The following is a 21,147-nucleotide window of genomic DNA, read 5'->3' as shown; positions in this document are numbered from 1 at the left end:
TTGTAATTTAAAACAAACTGGATTTATACGTTCTGTGATGACATAAGGCCCAATATAACGCGGTGCAAATTTCCCTGAGGGAACTCTAAGACACAGATTCTTGGAGGATAACCAAACTCGATCTCCCACCCTGTATTCTGGACCAGGTAAGCGTTTTTTTATTAGCCTGCCGTTTTTGATACTCTTGGGCTTTTACCAGGCTCAGGCGAGCCTGGGCTCAGACTGTGCACAGTCGTTGATAAATCTGCTCAGCATTGGGATTAACAGACTCAGTACTATAGAGAGAGGAGTACCTGGGGTTAAAACCATAATTGCAATAGAACGGCGACATTTTAGTGGTGACATTAACACTGTTGTTTATTGCAAACTCTGTTAGAGGGAGGAAGGCTCTCCATTTTTCCTGAGCATCAGACACAAAACACCTTAGATATTGCTCCCAGCTGCATAGGCTCGTCCCCAGGGGTGACAGGAGGAGAATTAGATTTTTTAACAGGAAGAGAGTGATAGAAGGCTTAAAAGAATCAGACCCTACCCTCTCTTTACGTCTGTCCTGGAGTCAATGCGAACAGCTAGGGTCATGGCCTGTTCTAAGGTGGGGGGATCCGGGTGACCTACCCAAACATCTTTAACTGAGTCATTGAGACCTTGTTTAAAGAGAGCCCTCAACTCTGCGTCACACCAACCTGTAGTTATACTAAGTTTCCGAAACTCAGAGCAATAAAGTTCAGCGGAGCGTTTACCCTGCCGGAGGGTAAGAAGTTGTGACTCAGCAAGTCCAATTTGGTCACGCTCTGCATAAATGGCCCCCAAAGATTTGAAAAATTTTCCCAAATCTGCCCACTCCTCTGCTTCAGGGGGAAGTTAGAGGACCCAAGTCTGTGGATCCCCCTGTAAGAGAGAGATGACCACCCCCACCATCTGAGACTGAGATGCATGAGGATTGACACGAAAGTATAGCAAACATGACTCCCGAAATGTCTCAAACTTCCCTCGGTCCCCAGAAAACCGATCCGGGAGTAACATTTTAACCCTGGGAAGGGAAATGACATTAGTAGGTGTAGCAGCAGTCTCTGCTTGTTTTTGGGAGAGGTTGTGCACTTGATTAGCCAGTTCAGACACCAAACCTGCTAAACCCTCCATCAAAGATACCAGGTCTTGAACAGAAGCCATAGTATGGAGTAGGAGGGAATTTTTTTTTTTTTTTTATGGGCTTGCTATTATGTTAGGCAGTGTTAGCGAACCCTGGAACGGGGACACAAGAGACAATGAGCCCTAAGCTTATACCCCCAACTGTCCCTTCCTATCGCCAGGCCCTATCTTACGTAATAGGCGGCAACCACGAAGACGTTCCCTTCCTGAATATGTGACACACAAAACGCAGACAAGACGAACAACAACAATGGGAGGTCAGCTAGCCAAAGGTCAGTAACAGTCAAGCGATGCAGTGCCAAATTGGAGTCAAAAGAATAGTCAGTGAGGAAAGCCAAAGGTCAAGGATAATAGTGCAAGCAAAACAGGGACAGTAAAGAGCAAGTATGCACACGGCAATAGCAAGCGCTGGTGTGAATAGGAGGCAAGGCTAAATAGGGAGGAAGAACCCGCCCATGGAGTTGACAGGAAAGCAGCTGTCAATCACAGGGCAAGGCCAGATTAACCATTAGAGGAGCAGAGAAAACTGAAGGTGAAGGAGATGGGTGTGGTGGAAAATCAATTACCAAGGTGAAAGAATAGGGCAGTGTTCAGACAGTGCAAGGAACCCAATGGAATAAATCACAACTGAACACATCTCCTGCGCCGCAGCATGTGGCCAGATGATGATGCCAAAGTCCGGATGGGCAAAGATGTTACATTTTCACTCTAAAACTGTACTCAAATATAATAATATACTGATTAATGCTTAAAATTATAGACAAGTATGACAACAGCGCCCACCAGCAAACGTGGGTCCTGTGGAACCATTTCTATTATTCCATTGAATTTCAGTCTGCCTTTCCTTCTGTGTCCTCTTTCTCCTTTTCCCCTCTTCCATTTTCATTATTCTTTATCCCCTTCCTACATGGTATTAGATTTGTTTACCATGTTTTTTTTTAAATTAATTATCTGACTGCTGCAACAGAGCTTTTGCTTCCCTCCTCCCCTATGTTCCCTTCCTGTTCCTTGTTTTCAATTTCTTGCTTTTCCTGTCCTCTCCGCCACTCCCTTGACCTTCCCACCACCTAGTATACCCACTAATGTTGCTTCTTTGTTTGATTTATTCTTTGTATTGTAACAACAATTCCAATAAAATTATTAATGTTAAAATTATAGACAAGTGTGTTTAATCCTTAACTTTATGCTTTTAATGATCAATTCATCTTCAACTTGCTTAACTGTTCACAACAGTCATTCAAGTGAATGGGTTTGAAAAGTGAGCGCCCATGAGCGTTTTGTACCTGTCAGCGGCAAAACCGTTTTTTTAACCGGACACAGTCGGACATGCAGGACTTTGTGTCTGGTTAAAAAAAACAAAAACGGTTTAGCCGTGGACAGGTACAAAACGCTCACAGGCGCTCACTTTTCAAACCCATTCACTTGAATGGGTTTCAAAACGGACTGCCGGGTTTCCGTCCCCTGTCCAGTTTCTCGGGGCAGAAGACAGAAACTTAGCTGGACTGGCTAAAGCGCGCACGGGCACAGAAGTGAACCCGCCCTTACCCCCTCTTCGTCCAAGTATTGCGGGCATTGGTTCTGTAGGTGAAAAGTTGTGCTGTTGGCTTGATGGATTACTACATCCATTGGTATTGCATATCCTGGGATATATTCGGGAGAGTAAGGAAGTACTAAAAACATTCGTGGAGGGTTTTTATTTTTTCTGACAATCCTTTTGGTAATTTTGTGTTCTGGTATGGGTGCTACATCGATGATGGAAAGAGTCCTTACAGCGATTCCTTGAATTCGGATATTGAGTCAACCGGTTGGATACGGTGAGCTGAAAAATGATTTTGTTATGGTATATTCACTATATAACTGGTAAATCTATTATAATTATTGAGGTTATCATAGAGAACATCTCCCTTGTAGAGGTTATGCCTAAAATGGCCAGGCAGGGATTGTGTAATTTAAGTTTTATTTGTACAATTCTCCTTGAGCAGCTGAAATGCTCCTTTTTTTGATCTACATTTTACATTACTGTAGGAATTCTGTGCCACATGTATGTTTTGAATAGGTGAAGTCTATGATATGGATGAACTAGGCGGACTAGACTGTTAACTAGACATTGAATAGGTATGAATGATATATACCATATTACTTTGCACAGAATATATATCTGTTATTTCCACTAAGATTCACCAGTGGAAATGTTTACATCATTGAGGCTTAGTAAGGAATCATTTTCTTTTGAGCATTCTAAGTGGTGAGGTAAAGTGGTTTTCATTTTCTCGAAGAAATGCAGACCAATGTCCTTTTCATTTGTAGGAGTCATGGGAGCAGTTTGTTTCCTATATGCAGACTGTAGATCCATCTCCAAATCTGCATCGACTTCAGGCATTACAAACTCATCATCTAATAGCTCCTTGGTGTTAACTGAATCCAGCATCTCTGTTTCCATCATTGTCTCGAAACATTCAGTCTGCATACTGGTTTCTATTATCAAAGGCTCTGTATTTTTTTCTTCAGTGCTTGGTTGTGCAAGGTGTTGTGGGCTCAAAATCTACAAATTCATAAAAAAACAATATTAGTAACTTATTTCTACAAATGTATGTAATATCAATATTATAATCAGAAGTGTAACTTGGATTTCCTTGTTCCCCATGGAAAATTTGTAATGGGGATCCTACATAACATTTGCCATTTAGGATAGTAGTTGATTTAATTTGGAAAAAGGATCTTTGGGACCTGTGCATGGTACAGTAGTGACGTCTGCCTTTGTGCCCCCTATAGTTAAGTCCTTAAACTTTTAAACATGATTTCAGAAATCAGCCAACCAGATTCTCCTCCAAAAGGAAGAAACATTTAACTGTTTTTGACCCTCATCAGTACAGGGCAGGATACTGGTTTACTGAGTGAGAAGTGTGTTGGTACAGTGTTGGCCTAAAGTATTGGCACCCCTGCAATTCTGTCAGATAATACTCATGTTCTTCCAGAAAATGATTGCAAGCACAAACTCTTTGGTATTAATATCTTCATTTATTTTGCTTGCAATGAAAAAACACAAAAGAGAATGTAAAAAAAGTCAAATCATTGATCATTTTACACAAAACTCCAAAAATGTGCTGGACAAAAGTATTGGCCCCCTCAGCCTAATACTTGGTAGCACAACCTAGACAAAATAACTGAACAACCGCTTCCGGTAACCATCAATGAGTTTCTTACAATGCTCTGCTGGAATTTTAGACCATTCTTCTTTGGCAAACTGCTCCAGGTCCCTGAGATTTGAAGGGGGCCTTCTCCAAACTGCCATTTTGAGATCTCTCCACAGGTGTTCTATGGGATTCAGGTCTGGACTCATTGCTGGCCACTTTAGAAGTCTCCAGTGCTTTCTCTCAAACCATTTTCTAGTGCTTTTTGAAGTGTGTTTTGGGTCATTGTCCTGCTGGAAGACCCATGACCTCTGAGGGAGACCTAGCTTTCTCACACTGGGCCCTACATTATGCTACAAAATTTGTTGGTAGTCTTTAGACTTCATAATGCCATGTACACGGTCAAGCAGTCCAGTGCCAGAGGCAGCAAACAACCCCAAAACATCAGGGAACCTCCGCCATGTTTGACTGTAGGGACCGTGTTCTTTTCTTTGAAGGCCTCTTTTTTTTCCTGTAAACTCTATGTTGATGCCTTTTCCCAAAAAGCTCTACTTTTGTCTCATCTGACCAGAGAACAATCTTCCAAAACGTTTTTGGCTTTCTCAGGTAAGTTTTGGCAAACTCCAGCCTGGCTTTTTTATGTCTCTGGGTAAGAAGTGGGATCTTCCTGGGTATCCTACCATACAGTCCCTTTTCATTCAGGTGCCAACGGATAGTACGGGTTGACACTGTTGTACCCTTGGACTGCAGGGCAGCTTGAACTTGTTTGGATGTTAGTCGAGGTTCTTTATCCACCATCCGCACAATCTTGCATTGAAATCTCTTGTCAATTTTTCTTTTCCATCCACATCTAGGGAGGTTAGCCACAGTGCCATGGGCTTTAAACTTCTTGATGACACTGTGCACGGTAGACACAGGAACATTCAGGTCTTTGGAGATGGACTTGTAGCCTTGAGATTGCTCATGCTTCCTCACAATTTTGTTTCTCAAGTCCTCAGACAGTTCTTTGGTCTTCTTTCTTTTCTCCATGCTCAATGTGGTACACACAAGGACACAGGACAGAGGTTGAGTCAACTTTAATCCATTTCAACTGGCTGCAAGTGTGATTTAGTTATTGCCACCACCTGTTAGGTGCCTCAGGTAAGTAACAGGTGCTGTTAATTACACAAATTAGAGAAGTATCACATGATTTTTCAAACAGTTCCAATACTTTTGTACACCCCCTTTTTAGGTTTGGTGTTGAATTACATCCAATTTGGCTTTTTGACAATTCTTTTTGTGGTTTTCCATTGAAGACAAATTAAATGAAGATAATAATACCAAATAATTTGTGATTGCAATCATTTTCTGGAAAAAAAATGAGTATTATCTGACAGAATTGCAGGGGTGCCAATACTTTTGGCCAACACTGTATATACATATATGCAACAGATATAGACTTATTGTGATATACTATGTTGGAGGAACTTACAGCTTCCGGACATTAGATGGCGATGTTCTTATTGTTATATGCTGAATACAGTATAATTGTATGCTATGGAGACTTGTCTGGTATCTCACTATCTATGGTTGGTTCTTTTCCAGTGTGTGTTCCCTGTGTTGCTGTATTGACATGATGTACCTGACCTCATATTCTGAGAAGTTATCTGAAGATTAACCCATATAATCAACTCTCACAAGCTTTCTTCTGCGACTAATCTGTGCAATAAAGTGTAACTGACCAGAAGTGCTTGTTATCTACTATATGCAATAATCTATTTACAGTCATGGGTCTTTCTGTTCTCCATGCTTACTATGCTTACTACACACACAGACAAACAATTCAAATAGTTAACCTCTCTCCTTTTTATCTGGTTTCAGATGTGATTTTTTATATTGCCCACACCTATCACTTGTCAGGTGAGTTGGAACGAGCATTAAATGTTTAAAGCAAAGTTATTTACCTACAATTTTGAAAAGATGCCAACAATTTTGTCTATCCCATTTTTGGAGGAAGAAATTAGCTTATTTTTCCTAAGTTTTTTTGTTTGTTCCAATATACATAGAGGAAATAAATATGTGCATAGCAAAACGTGTAATTGTAGTTATTTTCTGGGAAAAATACTTCATTTTCCGGAAATGTTCCAGGGGTGCCAAAACTTAAGGATTGTCTATGTAATCTCTATATAAACAGTCTTTCTCTTTTCTACAAAATTTTCTGTAAAATTGGGCCTTGGACACTCGCAGAGTCCCCAATGCTGCAAGAGAAATCTCCAGCACCGTCTCCATCTTCTTCTGGAATGCCCTCTCCCTTTGTCTTCTTCTGTCCTGGGTTTCAATCTTCTAGGTATGCGCAGTCGGCTCTGCCATCAAGCCTCGGCAGAGCCAACTGCGCAAGCCCAGCGGCCACAAGAAAATGGCCGCTTACACAGTAAGCTAGCGTAAGTGGCCATTTTCTTTTTTTTTTATGTAGATTGTGATCCCCATATAAGGATCACAATGTACTTTTTTTTTTCCTATCAGTATGTCTTTGTAGAATGGGAGGAAATCCACACAAACACGGGGAGAACATACAAACCCATTTCAGATGTTGTTTCTGGCAGGATTTGAACCCAGGATTCCACCGCTGCAAAATTGCAGTGCTAACCACTGAGCCACCGCGTTGCCCCAAGCAGCCATTTTCTTGTGGCCACGGGGCATGCACAGTCAGCTCTGTCCGAGGCCTGATGGCAGAGCGGACTATGCATGCCTAGAAGCCGAATTTCTACCAAACAGCGACACGGAGAAGACATCTAAAAGTAGGCTAAGAATAACCTTTCTTAAGGCTATTCCTAAGTGTTAGAAAAAAAGGGTATCCAATGATATGATCCCTTTTAAGTTAGTTTGATCAGGATATGGTCCGTTTTGGTTTTAAATTCACCAAATGCATAAGCAACAACTGTGTGTGGACCTTTTGAATGTCATTTTCAATCATGTGAATTAAAAGTTTTTTGTTTTGTTTTTTATGAAAGATGAATTTTTGTTTTGTTCAAAGCTAGAATTTTACAACCTCTGAATTTTAGACTTGCCTGTGACTGCTGGCTAATTCCTGCATGGAAAGTATTTGGCCCACCCTAAGGCCTTCAGCAGCTCTTGGATTCTTAATAAGAGGTAAGCATCCTGGATAGTGAAGGCATTCAGTTGGGATTTCCCCCAGCCTTCACTTACTCATGTTTGGCAGCTCTTTCGCATTGTGCTTACCGTGAGGGTTGCATATCAGGATTCATTCAGATTCTGTTTATCTTGGGCAGTGTGCACTTTATTCATGACCTCCCTGGGGCTCAAACCACCTTGTGATCATAGAGATTCACTTTTCGCACCCATATATGGCCCCTATGCACAGTGCATAGTGTGTGCCAAATGACCACTATTTCAACATCACTGTAGCTCCCTGTAGTCTCACGCTGTTACTTTCTGTAATAATCTCCCTGAGTACCTGGAATGGCTTCTGTGGGTGAATTTCCAGTCACTCCCACAGCATTACCTTTAGGGAGTAGGCCACAGAACTGAACGATTATCTGATCCCTATGTCTTTGACATTACTGTTCAGAATAGTGCGTGACACGCCCTTTCTCTCCAGCATAGGAAGGACCTCCTGCAGGCCCTTCTGGCAATCTGTGCCAGAGTCTCACCATCTCCTAGACCAGGGGTAGGGAACCTTTGGCTCTCCAGCTGCTGTGAAACTACAACTCCCAGCATGCTCCATTCACTTCCATGGGAGTTCCAAGAACAGCAGAGCCAGTATGCATGCTGGGAGTTGTAGTTTTGCAACAGCTGGAGAGCCGTACGTTTCCTACCCCTGTCCTAGACAGATATGTCCCCATAGACTTACTCCAACAGCACTAATATCTTATTAACTGTGCTCCTGTGAATGGTCTTCCTTGGCTCCCCTTCCAACACCCTCAGCATCAGTTCAGCCTTCATGATGGATGCTACAGCTGCACTGCATATTATGGACTCTCTCCAGTCTTCCAAGAGGATTCCAGTTGTACTTTGGGAGATGATTCAATAATGCCCCAACCAAAACTGTAGAGGTCATTACCACACCGAACTATGGATGTTTGGACTCAGTTTAGACTTGCATAATTATCGTTACATCAAGATGCCATGTGCGAGAACTGAGAGACATAGATATAAACATCCAGTTATGCTTGAAAATTATCTGCACAAAACTCAAGCTACAAATGATAACACAAAGATTGCTAGACCAATTAATTCAAAGCACTTATTGCAGTATATACAGGCAAGCGCGCGGTGTTCAGTATTCCCTCTGTTGCAGATAGGTAGCCTGCCTCAGTTGGCTCTACGGAAAGTTCCTGGATCACCTTCATCACTGTCTGTGCACTAACTCCCATACCTCTTATACCTTCAGTTGACTCCAGCTCTAGTGACTTCACTACGATATTACATATATATCTTATAAATAAGTTGATAGTTTTAATTGAATTGGTTCTATTAAATGACATTTGATAGGATTTTGGACATAATCAATTACCTGCAGGAAACATGGAGTCCTCCTAGATGACAGAACCATTTCCCATGTCCACTAAACTTAGAATTTCAGTAAAATACACCATAAAAAAAAATTAACTTAAATATTATATTTCTAAAAATGGATGACTGGAATACATACATATTTATTATCACCGGGAACAAATGTTGCTGCATTACTGTTGCCGGGATTTGGAAGGTCTTTACATATGCATTGGTTTATTTTGAACCTGTAATATAATAACAATATATAATTCTTACATTGTTTATCACAAACTCTTTACATTCATAATATATGTGTTTTAATTAGTAAAGGCAATCTATTCGAGAGACTTCAAAACAACTTTGATGTATCATTAAACAATGTAACTGGGGTATATCTAACTGGGACATATCCATAAGGAAAGATGAGATTTTAAGCCTCCAGGCTCATACTGGTTGAGCATTTGAAGTATAGTATTTATGCCATCACTTAATACACTTTGCATAATATATTTTTATTACTTGAAATTATGACCAGCAGAACAGAAAGTGGTGCCAAGATAATGTCACAATGCTAGAGATATGTGAAAGGTACTGATGCATTTTACTAGCAAACAAACTGTAGATCCAGAGGCATAGCTAGCTCATGTGTGTGTGGGTGGGGTGACAGTCCCAGGCTAATTGTCTCTGTGGGGCCCACCATGAATCTACCACAAACTAATGCAGCACATTCAACTGCATTGTTGTCTACAGGACACCAACACATTGAAATACATAGCAGGGGAGGAAGCTGTGGGCTTTCTCCTTTAATAGACATCTTCTTTCAATTACTTCAATATACAAACAATAACATTTATTTGCTGAAACTGGACAACCCCTTTAATAGGCAAATATTGTAAGGCCATTGAAATTGACCCTTTAATTTAGGTCTGTCGCTAGTCCCAACTATGATCACTGTTGTCTGACCCCATTCACCTGATTTTTATGACAGGCAATAAAAGCTAATATAAAACAAACCTAATTCAACACAATAATAATCTAATTTTTTTTTTTCTTATATTTCTGGCAAAAATGGTCATGGACACACAGAGAGAACCAAATACCACTGTAGCTTTGTGAAGAAATGGGGCCAGAGTCAAGTCCAAAGTAATATAAAAAGAACCTGCCACATTACATATGAATATCATGGAGCAGCAGTAGATCTATCACTCTGCACTTAGAACAACAGGCTTTCCTGCTCACTGACGGAAAGGTATCCTCACACGGGGCATGCTATAAATCACCTAGTAGGATCAGCCATTGGATTAACCGGTTAAGGACCAGGCCCAAAAGTATGTTAAAGACCAGGCCTCTTTTTTCAAAACTGACATGTGTCACTTTAAATGGCAATAACTTTGAGACGCTTTAACTTACACAAATGAATTTGAGATGGTTTTCTCGTAACACATTATACTTCATGTTAGTGGTAAACACTAATCAATATTTTTGCATTTATTTATAAAAAAAACTAGGAAATTTGATGGAAATTTGAAAAAAATTGCAATTTTCAAAATGTGAAATTCTCTGCTTTTCAGGCAGATAGTCATACCATCCAAATACATGAATAAATATTATCTCCCATATCTCTGCTTTATATTGGCATCATCTTTTGATTGTCTTTTAATTTATTTTGGACGTCACAAGGCTTACAAGTGTAACAGCAATTTTCCAGATTTACAAGAAAATTCTCCAAACCAATTTTTTAGGGACCACTTCAGTTCTGAAAGTAATTATAAAGGCCTGTATAATGGAAACCCCCATGAATTACCCCATTTTCAAAACTGCACCCCTCAAATTATTCAAAACAGCATTTGGGATGTTTGTTAACCCTTTAAGCATTTCATAAGAATAAAAATAATATGGCAGTGAAATTTAGACATTTCATTTTTTTTCACTAATACATTCATTTAGACCCAAAATTAACACATTCACAAAGGGTTGAAGGAGAAAATGCATCTGACAGTTTATTGTGCAATTTCTCCCGTGCACAGAAATACCCCACATGTGGGTGTAAACTGATTTTTGGGCACACGGCAGTGCATGGAAGGGAAGGAGCGACACTGGGTGTTTGAACAGCAGATTTTGCTGGAATAATTTTCAGCGCCATGCCTTATTTGCAGAGACCCTAGAGTACCAAAACAATGGAAACCCCCCAAAAGTGACCCCATTTTAGAATCCACACCCCTCACAGAATTCATCAAGGGGTATAGTCAGCATTTAGACCCTACAGTTGTTTCACAGATTTTACTAACATTGGGATGTGTAAATGAAAAATTACTAAAATGTCACTTTATCTCCAAAGTTTTCATTTTCACAAGGGGTTAAAGGAGTAAAAGCCCCCCACAGTTTGTTAAACAATTTCTCCTGAACACGGCAATACCCCATATGTGGCTATAATCTGCTGTATGGGAACATGGCGGGGCTCAGAATGGAAGGAGCGCTATTTGGCTTTTGGATGGCAGATTTTGCTGGAATAATTTTAGGTGCCATGTCGCATTAGCAGAGCCCCTAGAGAACCAATACAGTGGAAACCCCCTAAAAGTGACCCCATTTGGGAAACTACACCCCCCACAGAACATGTTAAAGGGTAGAGTGAGCATTTTGACCCTACAGCTGTTTCACAGATTTTATTAACATTGGGCCATGAAAATGAAAAATTACTTTTTTTCCAACAAACTGTCAATTTAGCCCCAAATTTTTAATTTTCACAAGAGGATAAAGGAGAAAAAGCTCCATAAAGTTCGTTACACAAATTCTGCTGAACACAGAAATGCCCCATATGTGGTCATAATCTGCTGTATGGGAACATGGCAGGGCTCAGAATGGAAAGAGGGCTATTTGGCTTTTGGAGGGCAGATTTTGCTGGAATATTTTTCAGGTCCCATGTCGCATTTGCAGAGCCCCTAAAGTACCAATACAGTGGAAACCCCCTATAAGTGACCCCATTTTGGAAACTACACCCCTCATAGAATTTGTCTAGGGGTAGAGTGAGTATTTTGGCCTCACAGGTGTTTCACAGATTTTATTAACATTGGGACGTGAAAATGAAAAATTACTTTTTTTCCCAATAAATCGTCCATTTAGCGCCATAGTTTTAATTTTGCAAATAGTTTAAGAATTAAAAGCCCCCCACAGTTTGTTACACAATTTCTTCTGAACACGGCAATACCCCATATGTGGCCAAAATCTGCTGTATGGGTACATGCTGGGGCTCAGAATGGAAAGAGCGCTATTTGGATTTTGGAGGGCAGATGTTGCTGGAATAGTTTTCAGGTGCCATGTCGCATTTGCAGAGCCCCTAAAGTATCAATACAATGGAAACCCCTCAAAAGTGACCCCATTTTAGAAACTACACCTGTCAAGGAATGTATCAAGGGGTATTATCATTTTGAGCCTAAAATGCTTCCCAAAAATTAATGTACAAAATGAAAATTGAAATTTTTAAAAATATGCCATTTCGGTGCCCAATACGTTGCACCCACTTTGTGTTGTCAGAGACCTGCACTCCTAAAACTATTAAGTGGGCCATCCCGGGGGTCAAAAAATTATATATGTGGGTGTAAACTGCTGCTTGGGCACACAGCAGGGCTCAGAAGGGAAGGACCACTGTGCGTTTTAGCTTTTGGGGTACAGATTTAGAGGGACCCTCTGGGTGCCATGATGTTTTTGCAGAGCCCTGGAGGTTCCAGTAAACTGGAATTCACCAAGAAGTGACCCCATTTTGTAGGGGCAATTTTAGGGTCTCTGCAAATGTGACATGGTGTCCAAAAACGAAGAATCTAAATCTGCACTCCAAAAGCACATATTGCTCCTTCACATCTGCACCCTGCTGGGTACCCAAATAGCAGTGTATGCCCACATGTATGACACTGGTGTACCCCGGATAACGTACTTAATGCCATATGTGGGTAGAAATGGCTGTTTGGGCACAACCGGGGACAGAAGGGAAGGAGCGCTATTTTGGTTTTTGGAGCACAGTTTGGTTTTTTTTGCCACTTTTGCAAAGCCCCTGAATTGCCAATAAAGTGGAATCCGCAGACATGTCACCCTATTTTGGACACTACCCCACTGATGGGATTTATCAAGTGGTGTAGCGAGAATTTTTAACCCTTGAGTGTTGCATTTATTTAGTTTCCAGAAATGAAATCGCAACTGATAGAGAAGTTAAAAATGAAAATTTTACAGATTTGCCATTTCAGTGTGCAACATGTTGTGCCCGACTTATGTCAGCAGAGACACTCCAAAAACTGTTAAACGGGTATCCCAGGCACAACAGCTTTTAGAGCGTTCATCTCTGATACAAGGTGGGCACAACATATTACGCACTGAAAGGACGTATTCCTGGAAAAATGGTCATTTTCACCTCTCACAATCAGCTTCGTATTCATTTATGGATAATACGTTATAGCAACACTTGGGGGTTAAAATGCTCTCTGTACCCCTGGATAAATCCTTCAGGGGTGTAGTTTCCAAAATAAGGTAATTTATCAGGGGATTCCAAATTACTGGCGTTTCAGCTCTACAAAAGTGTCATGGCATCCAAAAACCAAACCGTCTGTGCTCCAAAAACCAAATGACCCTTCTTCCCTTCTGTGTCCGGCTGTGCCCTAGTATCAGTTTATACCCACATATGACATTATGTCCGTTATCCGGGGGTACACCAGTGTCATACATGTGTCATACATGTGTCATAAACTGCAGTTTGGACGTACAGCAGGGTGCAGAAGGGAAGGAGCGCTATGCGGCTTTCGGAGTACAGATTCAGATGTTTGGTATCTGGACGCCATGTCATGTTTGTAGAGCCTGTAAGGTACCAGAAAAGTGGATTCCATGGGATACCAGGAGTGACCCCATTTTGAAAACTGCACCCCTCAAAGAATTTATCAGGGGGTGTAGTGAGTATTAGTATCCCGGACGTGACTGCACAGCGGATGGCGAAGAGGGAATGTATAAGCTGTGCGGAGGACATTGCAAACCCCAAATTCCCTACTATGTCCCCGTAGCTCCTATGATTGGGGGAGTCACTCTGGGGGTCACTTTAGGGGTCACTTCTGGTGTCTGTTCCCTCATAAGCTGTAAATCTGGGGTGTCCCCTGATATCCGCTCACACAGCTTATATATTCCCTACATGACGCACCCAGTTGTGTTCTAATAATTTGGCGATTTTTGAGGGTTTTTGTCTTCACATTGTGAGATGCTATATTTTCTTTATGTTTCTGGTGACGCGGCCATATAAGGGCTTATTCTTTGCGGGATGAGATGCATTTCGTAATGACACCATTTTTGGGTGTCTACATCTTATTGAATACATTTTATTAACCCTTTTTTGCTGGATTTTAAAAAAAAAAATCAATCCTGGCATTGAGTTTTACTTTTTTAATTTTGCGCCATGCAGCGTACAGTATAAGTAACATGTTCCCTTTATTCTGCGGGTCGGTACGGTTACGGCGATACCTCATTTATAGTATTTTTTTATGTGTTACTAGTTCTGCAGAGGAAAAACACATTTGGGGACATAAATCAATGTTTTTTGCATCGCATCTTCTAAGAGGCGTAACATTTTTATTTTTCGGTTGACAGAGTTGGTTGAGGGCTTATTTTTTGCGGGACAACCTGCGCTTTTTATTGGTACTGTTGTCGGATGCATATGACTTTTTGATCACTTTTTATAGCATATTTTGTATGGTGAGATGGCGAAAAATCATTACTTCCGGCGAGTTTTTTCCGTTTTTTTTTTTCCGGCGTTCGCCGTGTACATTAAATATTATTTCAGTTTTATTGTACAGATTGTTACGGACGCGACAATACCAAATATGCATTGTTTTTATTACTTTTTAGTTCTTTTTTTATATAATTCATTTTCTATTGAGAAAAAGGGATTTTTGGGCTTTATAACTTTATTAATTTTTTTCATACACTTCATTTTATTTTTTTTACATGTTTTTTTACTTTTTCATGTGTCCATTTAGGACACTTCAATCAGCAATACTTTGCTGATATAGAATGCCATGTGAGACACAGCATGCAGGTGTCCCACATGGCATTCCGTAGCAGGATGTCAGGCTGTGTAGACGCACAGCCTGACATCAGAAGGTCCTGGCAGGATCACCAGGTATGTGGGGGCTCCGGGCAGTCTGGGGTCACTGGCCAGACCCCAGACTACCTTTTACTGCTATCGGCACCCTCCGATCTCGCCGCGGGGGGTGCCGATCAACTTCAATTGTCGGCGGATGCCTTTCGATCGCGCCGTGATGTTTCACGGCGCGATCGAAAGGGTTAAAACGTCCAGTCGGACTCAGTTCCGACTGGACGTTATTGAGGAAGGGGTTAGGTGTTAGTAACACCTAACCCCCGTCCTCCCCGCACCCCTCCCCCCGCGAAATAGGTACCTAAAGACAAGACGTATTTTTACAATAGTCCGGTCTTTAGGTACCTGGACCGCAGGCCGTAAATTTACGTACGGCGGTCCTTAACCGGTTAAAAAGCCCCCAGTGAGCAGGCATTTCAGTTAAAAATTGAAAGTTATACAAAACACAGAAAAGGGGCATTATACTATGTGTGGGGTACTTATAAGGCTTCATCAATCTGTCTAAGGGCTCGTTCACATCTGCGGCCCGGTCTCCGTACTTAGGTTTCCGTTTCCTGCCTAAAACAGAGGCAGGAGACGGAAACCTGCAGGAGACTTTCTCACCCATTCATTTGAATGGGTGAGAAAGCTGTCCGGCCGTGCGCGGCGGTGAGCGTTTTGCGCTCTCCGCCGCGAAACCGGGTTTTATAATCCGGACACAGAGTCGGACATGCAGTACTCTGTGTCCGGATAAAAAAATCCGGTTTCGCGGCGGAGAGCGCAAAACGCTCACCGCCGCGCACGGCCGGACCCGGTCTATGGTTTCCGTCTTCTGGCATGCAGAAGACGGAAACCATAGAACGGAGACCCCAGACGCAGGTGTGAACCCAGCGTTACTCAAAAGACACTACTACTGTATGGGGGTACAAAGTGTTAGGAGTATTTAGGTTCTTTACTTTCTATTTTTCTTACCTGGGGAGTTTTTGGCTGCGCAGTGTCTGGGGTGGCATCCTGGCGCTGCGGGGTCGTCCTGTCGTGAGTATTGGTGCACACCTTCTGACTTGCATGCGCGCACTGCTGGTAGGCAGCTTTATCTCCTGGTTGATTAGTCTGTCCTCCCATTTGCACCTGGGAGGAGTGGTCTCTACTCTGTATTTAAACCCATGCCTCCCATGGTTCTGTGCTGAGTGTCGCTTTTACAGAGCTAGGCCTTAGCAGGAGGAGAAGTTGGTGTTCTGGGATAGAGGAAGTTCCGTGGTTGATTTTTGGGAGGTTTGGGTGAACGAGTTGGTTTGTGTGTTTTCCCTTCTGTGTTCACCAATCCTTCCTCTGTGTGTATTGACTGTGTGAGTGAATTGCCTTATCCTTTGATTTCTACTCAGTTTCCCTGTGTTTGTTTCCTAGTGTATGGTTCCTTCCCATATTGGTTTGGGGGAATCCTTTCCCACATTTTTCCTGTGTGCTGCTTGTGTTGTTAGTCAGCGCACACCCTTGTCAGTCCCTGTCAGTAGCAGCTTGACTTGTTCGTTAGGGGTGACCCCCTTTAGTCTCCAGTCCCTAGAGGTCTTATAGGGCATTCCTTCTCCCACTTCCCTCTAGGCCTACGGTATCAGTGAGAGAGGAGCTGTCGGGGTCAGGCTTAGCCTGAGTACAGCCGACCCACACCCGTGAGGCAGGGACCGGGATAGCTAGTGGGAGTAGTGCAGGGCGAGATTCCCTACTGCTATCCCTTAGCCCCGTTGCAGCTACCTGGACTGACATAACAGTACACTCAGCCGGTAAAAAAAAAAAAAAAAAAAAAAAGGTTCGTTTGCATTATGACGGACCTGAAACAGTTGTACCAGGCGGTGCAGCAGATTTCCACTGAGATGGAGGGGATCAAGCTACGAATGGATGCCATCCAAGCTTCTGGCGTATCTCAAGTACAGCAGTTGGCTCAACACACAGCCTCTCAGGTGGAGGGCATACAGAGGCAGGTGAGTAGCGCCCCTGTGGGTCGGCCTCTGGAGCCAAAAGTCAGCTTACCTGAACCCTTCCGAGGTAAGAGGTCAGATTTTTTCCGATTTCAAAAGGACTGTCTTTTGTATTTCCGGCTACGGCCGTTTTCCTCCGGTTCTGAGGTACAGAGAGTTGGGATTATTATTACTTTATTGAGAGATGATCCCCTCATCTGGGCACATTCGTTACCAGCCGACTCAGCTTGCTTACTAACTGTAGAGGCGTTTTTCTCCACAATGGGGTTACTGTATGACGACCCAGACAGGGTACGCACGGCTGAGTATAACCTACGACGTGTGGTGCAAGGGGATCACGCTATAGAGAAATATTGCACAGAGTTTCGTAGGTGGGCAGCAGAAGTACACTGGAATGACCCCACTCTACTTAGTCAGTTTGAGACAGGGCTCTCGGACCAGGTTAAAGTTTCTCACCCTGTTCCTGGAGATCTAGATGAGGCCATGCAGCTGGCAATTAGAGTTGGACGGCGCCTCCGGGAGCGTGGAGACAAGAGTCCTGGGGGGCTTAGCCCTCCTCAATTCTCTGTTTTTAGAGAGGACCCGGGGGACCAACCCATGCAGATTGGGTCCACTGTGCGAAGTGCAAGACCCAAGAGTGAAGGGTCCCGCACAGTACGCTGTTTTGTGTGTGGAGGGATGGGACATGTAGCAAGGGTATGCCCCTCCAGAGAATGGTTCGCCAAGGAGAGTAATAACCCCAGGTCTATTGAGGGTAAAGGGAGAAAACCTACTAAGGAGGGAGGTGTGCATATTTCCTGTACTCAGACTGCCGGGTTGACCCTTGAAGGATGGGTAAATGGGCAGAAGTGCCGGATTTTGGTTGATTGTGGTTCGGCAGTCAACCTTATTGACTCAGAGTTTTGTGAGCAATTAAGGGTGAGTCCTTTGGTCTTGGAGTCTCAGATACCGGTGTGGGCTATTGATAAGACCCCTCTACAGCAAGCTGTCATCTCCAGACAGGTGGAGGGTTTGGAGTTTATTGTGGGTGGCCACAGGGAAGAGATTGACTTGTTCTTGTTATCTAAGTTACCAGCACAAGTAGTTTTGGGGTGGCCCTGGCTGAATCAGCATAACCCTATTATCAACTGGGAGACCGAGTCAGTAGTTTCTTGGGGGCAGGGGTGTAATGGTCGATGTCTGCCCATATCCGTTATGTCTTTGTCTATAGACAATTTGCCTCAAGAAATATGTGAGTTCAGGGAGGTCTTTGAGGAAAGGGCAGCCAAGACATTACCACCACATCGCACCTATGATTGCTCGATTAAATTTTTACCAAATGCAGTGTTACCCAAGACAAGGTTGTACAATCTCACTATTCCAGAGAGGGAGGCGCTCAAAGAGTATATTGAGGGGAGTCTAGAGGTGGGGCATATTCGCCCATCTAAGTCCCCAGTAGCAGTGGGGTTTTTCTTTGTAAAGAAGAAAGATGGAGGGTTGCGCCCTTGTTTGGATTTTAGGGAGATTAACAAAATCACGGTGCGGAATCCCTATCCCATTCCGTTGATCTCGGATCTATTCAGCCAGATTACGGGAGCCCGCTGGTTTAGTAAAATAGATTTACGTGGGGCATATAACTTGCTGAGAATCAAGAAGGGGGATGAGTGGAAAACAGCGTTTAACACACCCCTAGGACACTTTGAGAATCTTGTGATGCCTTTCGGTCTAACCAATGCGCCTGCGTTTTTTCAGAATTTTATTAATGATGTACTAAGTGCCGTCATAGGGAGGGGGGTTGTGGTCTATCTGGACGATATACTCATTTACACCCCGGATTTGGAGACTCATTGGGAGAGAGTGAGAGAGGTTTTAGATCTCCTGAGGGTTAACCAATTAAGTGCTAAGCTGGAGAAATGTGTGTTCGCGGTCAATAAATTATGTTTCCTTGGCTATATCCTATCGGACAAGGGGTTCGAGATGGACCCTGAGAAGGTCAGGGCAGTCTTGGAGTGGCCGCGACCCGAGAACCTAAAGGCGGTCCAACGGTTCTTGGGGTTCTCCAACTATTATCGCCAGTTTATCAAGGGATTTTCTGAGGTTGTGAAACCTATCTCGGACTTGACTAAGAAGGGGGCTGACTGTGCTAAGTGGTCGCCAGAGGCGCTAGCTGCATTTGAAGAACTGAAGAAGCGATTCTCGTCCGCTCCCATTTTGAGACAGCCGGATGAGAGGTTGGCCTTCCGAGTGGAGGTGGATGCCTCCTTGGTGGGGGTGGGAGCAGTACTTTCTCAGGAGTTCGAGGAGGGTACGCATCCCTGTGCCTTCTTTTCTAAGAAATTCTTTGCCTCTGAACGGAATTATGACATCGGAGATGGGGAACTACTAGCAATAAAACTAGCGTTCGAACATTGGCGTCATTTCCTGGAGGGGGCCAGAAGGCCAGTCCAGGTATTTACTGACCACAAGAATTTGATTTATCTTGGGTCGGCGAAGAGATTAAATGCACGGCAGGCCAGATGGGCTCTATTTTTTGCGCGGTTCCATTTTAACGTGACTTATGTGCCGGGTTCAAAGAATGTTAAGGCTGATGCTTTATCCCGGTATATGTCGACTGAGGAGGAACGAGAGGCGCCTGCCACTATTCTTGGGGATGGAGTGGTGGTAGCAGTATTGGGCGCGAAATTGGAGAAGGCCTTGATCGAAGCGCAACACGCTGCACCTTCCAAGATACCTAGAAACAAGCTTTTTGTCCCAACTACTCTCCGACAAAGTCTCCTGAGGGAGTGTCACGAGTCGGTTCTTGCTGGTCACCCGGGGGTTTCAGAGACCATGAGATTGGTGTCTAGGAATTTTTGGTGGCCAGGGTGGAGTAAGGAGGTCTTGCAGTTTGTTCAAAATTGTTCGGTCTGTGCAAGAGCCAAGGCGTCGCATACCCGTCCCCACGGTCTTCTACATCCATTGGAACCTCCTAAGGCACCTTGGACTCATCTGTCTATGGATTTCATCACGGGCCTTCCGGTGTCTAAGGGGTTCACGGTCATTTGGGTAGTCGTTGACCGCTTCACGAAAATGTGCCATTTGATCCCGTTTTCCAGGCTGCCATGTGCCAAGACACTATCAGAAGCGTTTATTAAAGAAATTGTAAGGTTGCATGGTCTTCCTGAGGAGATCGTTTCGGACAGGGGACCGCAATTTGTGGCTAAATTCTGGCGGGCTTTTTGCAGCAGGTTGGGAGTTACACTGTCGTTTTCCTCTGGGTTTCACCCAGAGTCTAACGGACAAACAGAGAGGAAGAATCAGGATGTGGAACAGTTTTTGAGGTGTTTTGTTCGAGAGAACCAGAATAATTGGGCTGCCTTTCTCCCCCTGGCAGAATTTTCCCTAAACAACCATGATTCCAATGCCACAGGTACCACACCTTTTTTTTGCTCCGGTGGTAGACATCCTGTTTTCGGAGTATTTTCTTCCATTTCTTCCCCAGTTCCGGAGGAGGAGTTATTTTCTAAAAAGCTGCAAGGGGTATGGTCCCGTATCCGAGAGAATCTGGTGCGGGCGTCGCACCAGGCTAAGGTCCAGGCGGATCGGAAGAGAGGAGAGTTGCAGTTCTTCCCTGGTGAGATGGTTTGGTTGTCCACCAAGAATATCAGGTTGAAGGTTCCTAGCAAGAAGCTGGGTCCCAGGTTTGTGGGTCCTTTTAAGATCATCAAGATGGTAAATGAAGTGGCGGCGCAGCTGCAACTACCTAAAAGGTGGAAGATAAACCGGGTGTTCCATGTCTCCTTGTTAAAGAAGGCCAAGAAGGGAACGTCTCCAGTTAAGGTTCCACCAGTTTCTGAGTCCGGGGAGTATGAGATATCCCGAGATCTGGATAGCAAATATGTTCGGGGGAAGCTACGGTATCTGGTGGCATGGAAGGGATACGGTCCTGAGGATAATTCTTGGGTCCTGGAGTCGGATATGTCAGCCCCCAGACTCGTGGAGAAATTCCACAAGGAGTTCCCGAAGAAGGATGCTCCTAGAGAATCCGGAGTCTTCTCCTTGAGGGGAGGATCCTGTTAGGAGTATTTAGGTTCTTTACTTTCTATTTTTCTTACCTGGGGAGTTTTTGGCTGCGCAGTGTCTGGGGTGGCATCCTGGCGCTGCGGGGTTGTCCTGTCGTGAGTATTGGTGCACACCTTCTGACTTGCATGCGCGCACTGATGGTAGGCAGCTTTATCTCCTGGTTGATTAGTCTGTACTCCCATTTGCACCTGGGAGGAGTGGTCTCTACTCTGTATTTAAACCCATGCCTCCCATGGTTCTGTGCTGAGTGTCGCTT

At 43.5% G+C, this 21,147-nt stretch overlaps 1 protein-coding gene across 1 annotated transcript in view; it reads right to left on the bottom strand.

Annotated features, from left to right (window-relative positions):
- Positions 1-3,298: 3,298 nt before the first annotated feature.
- IL12RB1 (interleukin 12 receptor subunit beta 1) overlaps positions 3,299-21,147 on the bottom strand; it is a 112,597-nt gene continuing 94,748 nt past the window's right edge. The window contains exons 15-16 of the mRNA XM_075282265.1: positions 8,932-9,019; positions 3,299-3,691 (exon numbers count right to left, since the gene is read on the bottom strand). Of these exons, the coding sequence (XP_075138366.1) occupies positions 3,320-3,691; positions 8,932-9,019 (460 nt within the window). The 3' untranslated portion in view covers positions 3,299-3,319. The remainder of the gene's footprint in view (positions 3,692-8,931; positions 9,020-21,147) is intronic.

The sequence above is a fragment of the Leptodactylus fuscus genome, chromosome 1, assembly GCF_031893055.1.
Source record: "Leptodactylus fuscus isolate aLepFus1 chromosome 1, aLepFus1.hap2, whole genome shotgun sequence".
Classification (NCBI taxonomy): Eukaryota; Metazoa; Chordata; class Amphibia; order Anura; family Leptodactylidae; genus Leptodactylus; species Leptodactylus fuscus.
Note: the sequence above shows the minus strand (reverse complement) of the source record. Positions and strands in the feature narration are given on the sequence as shown.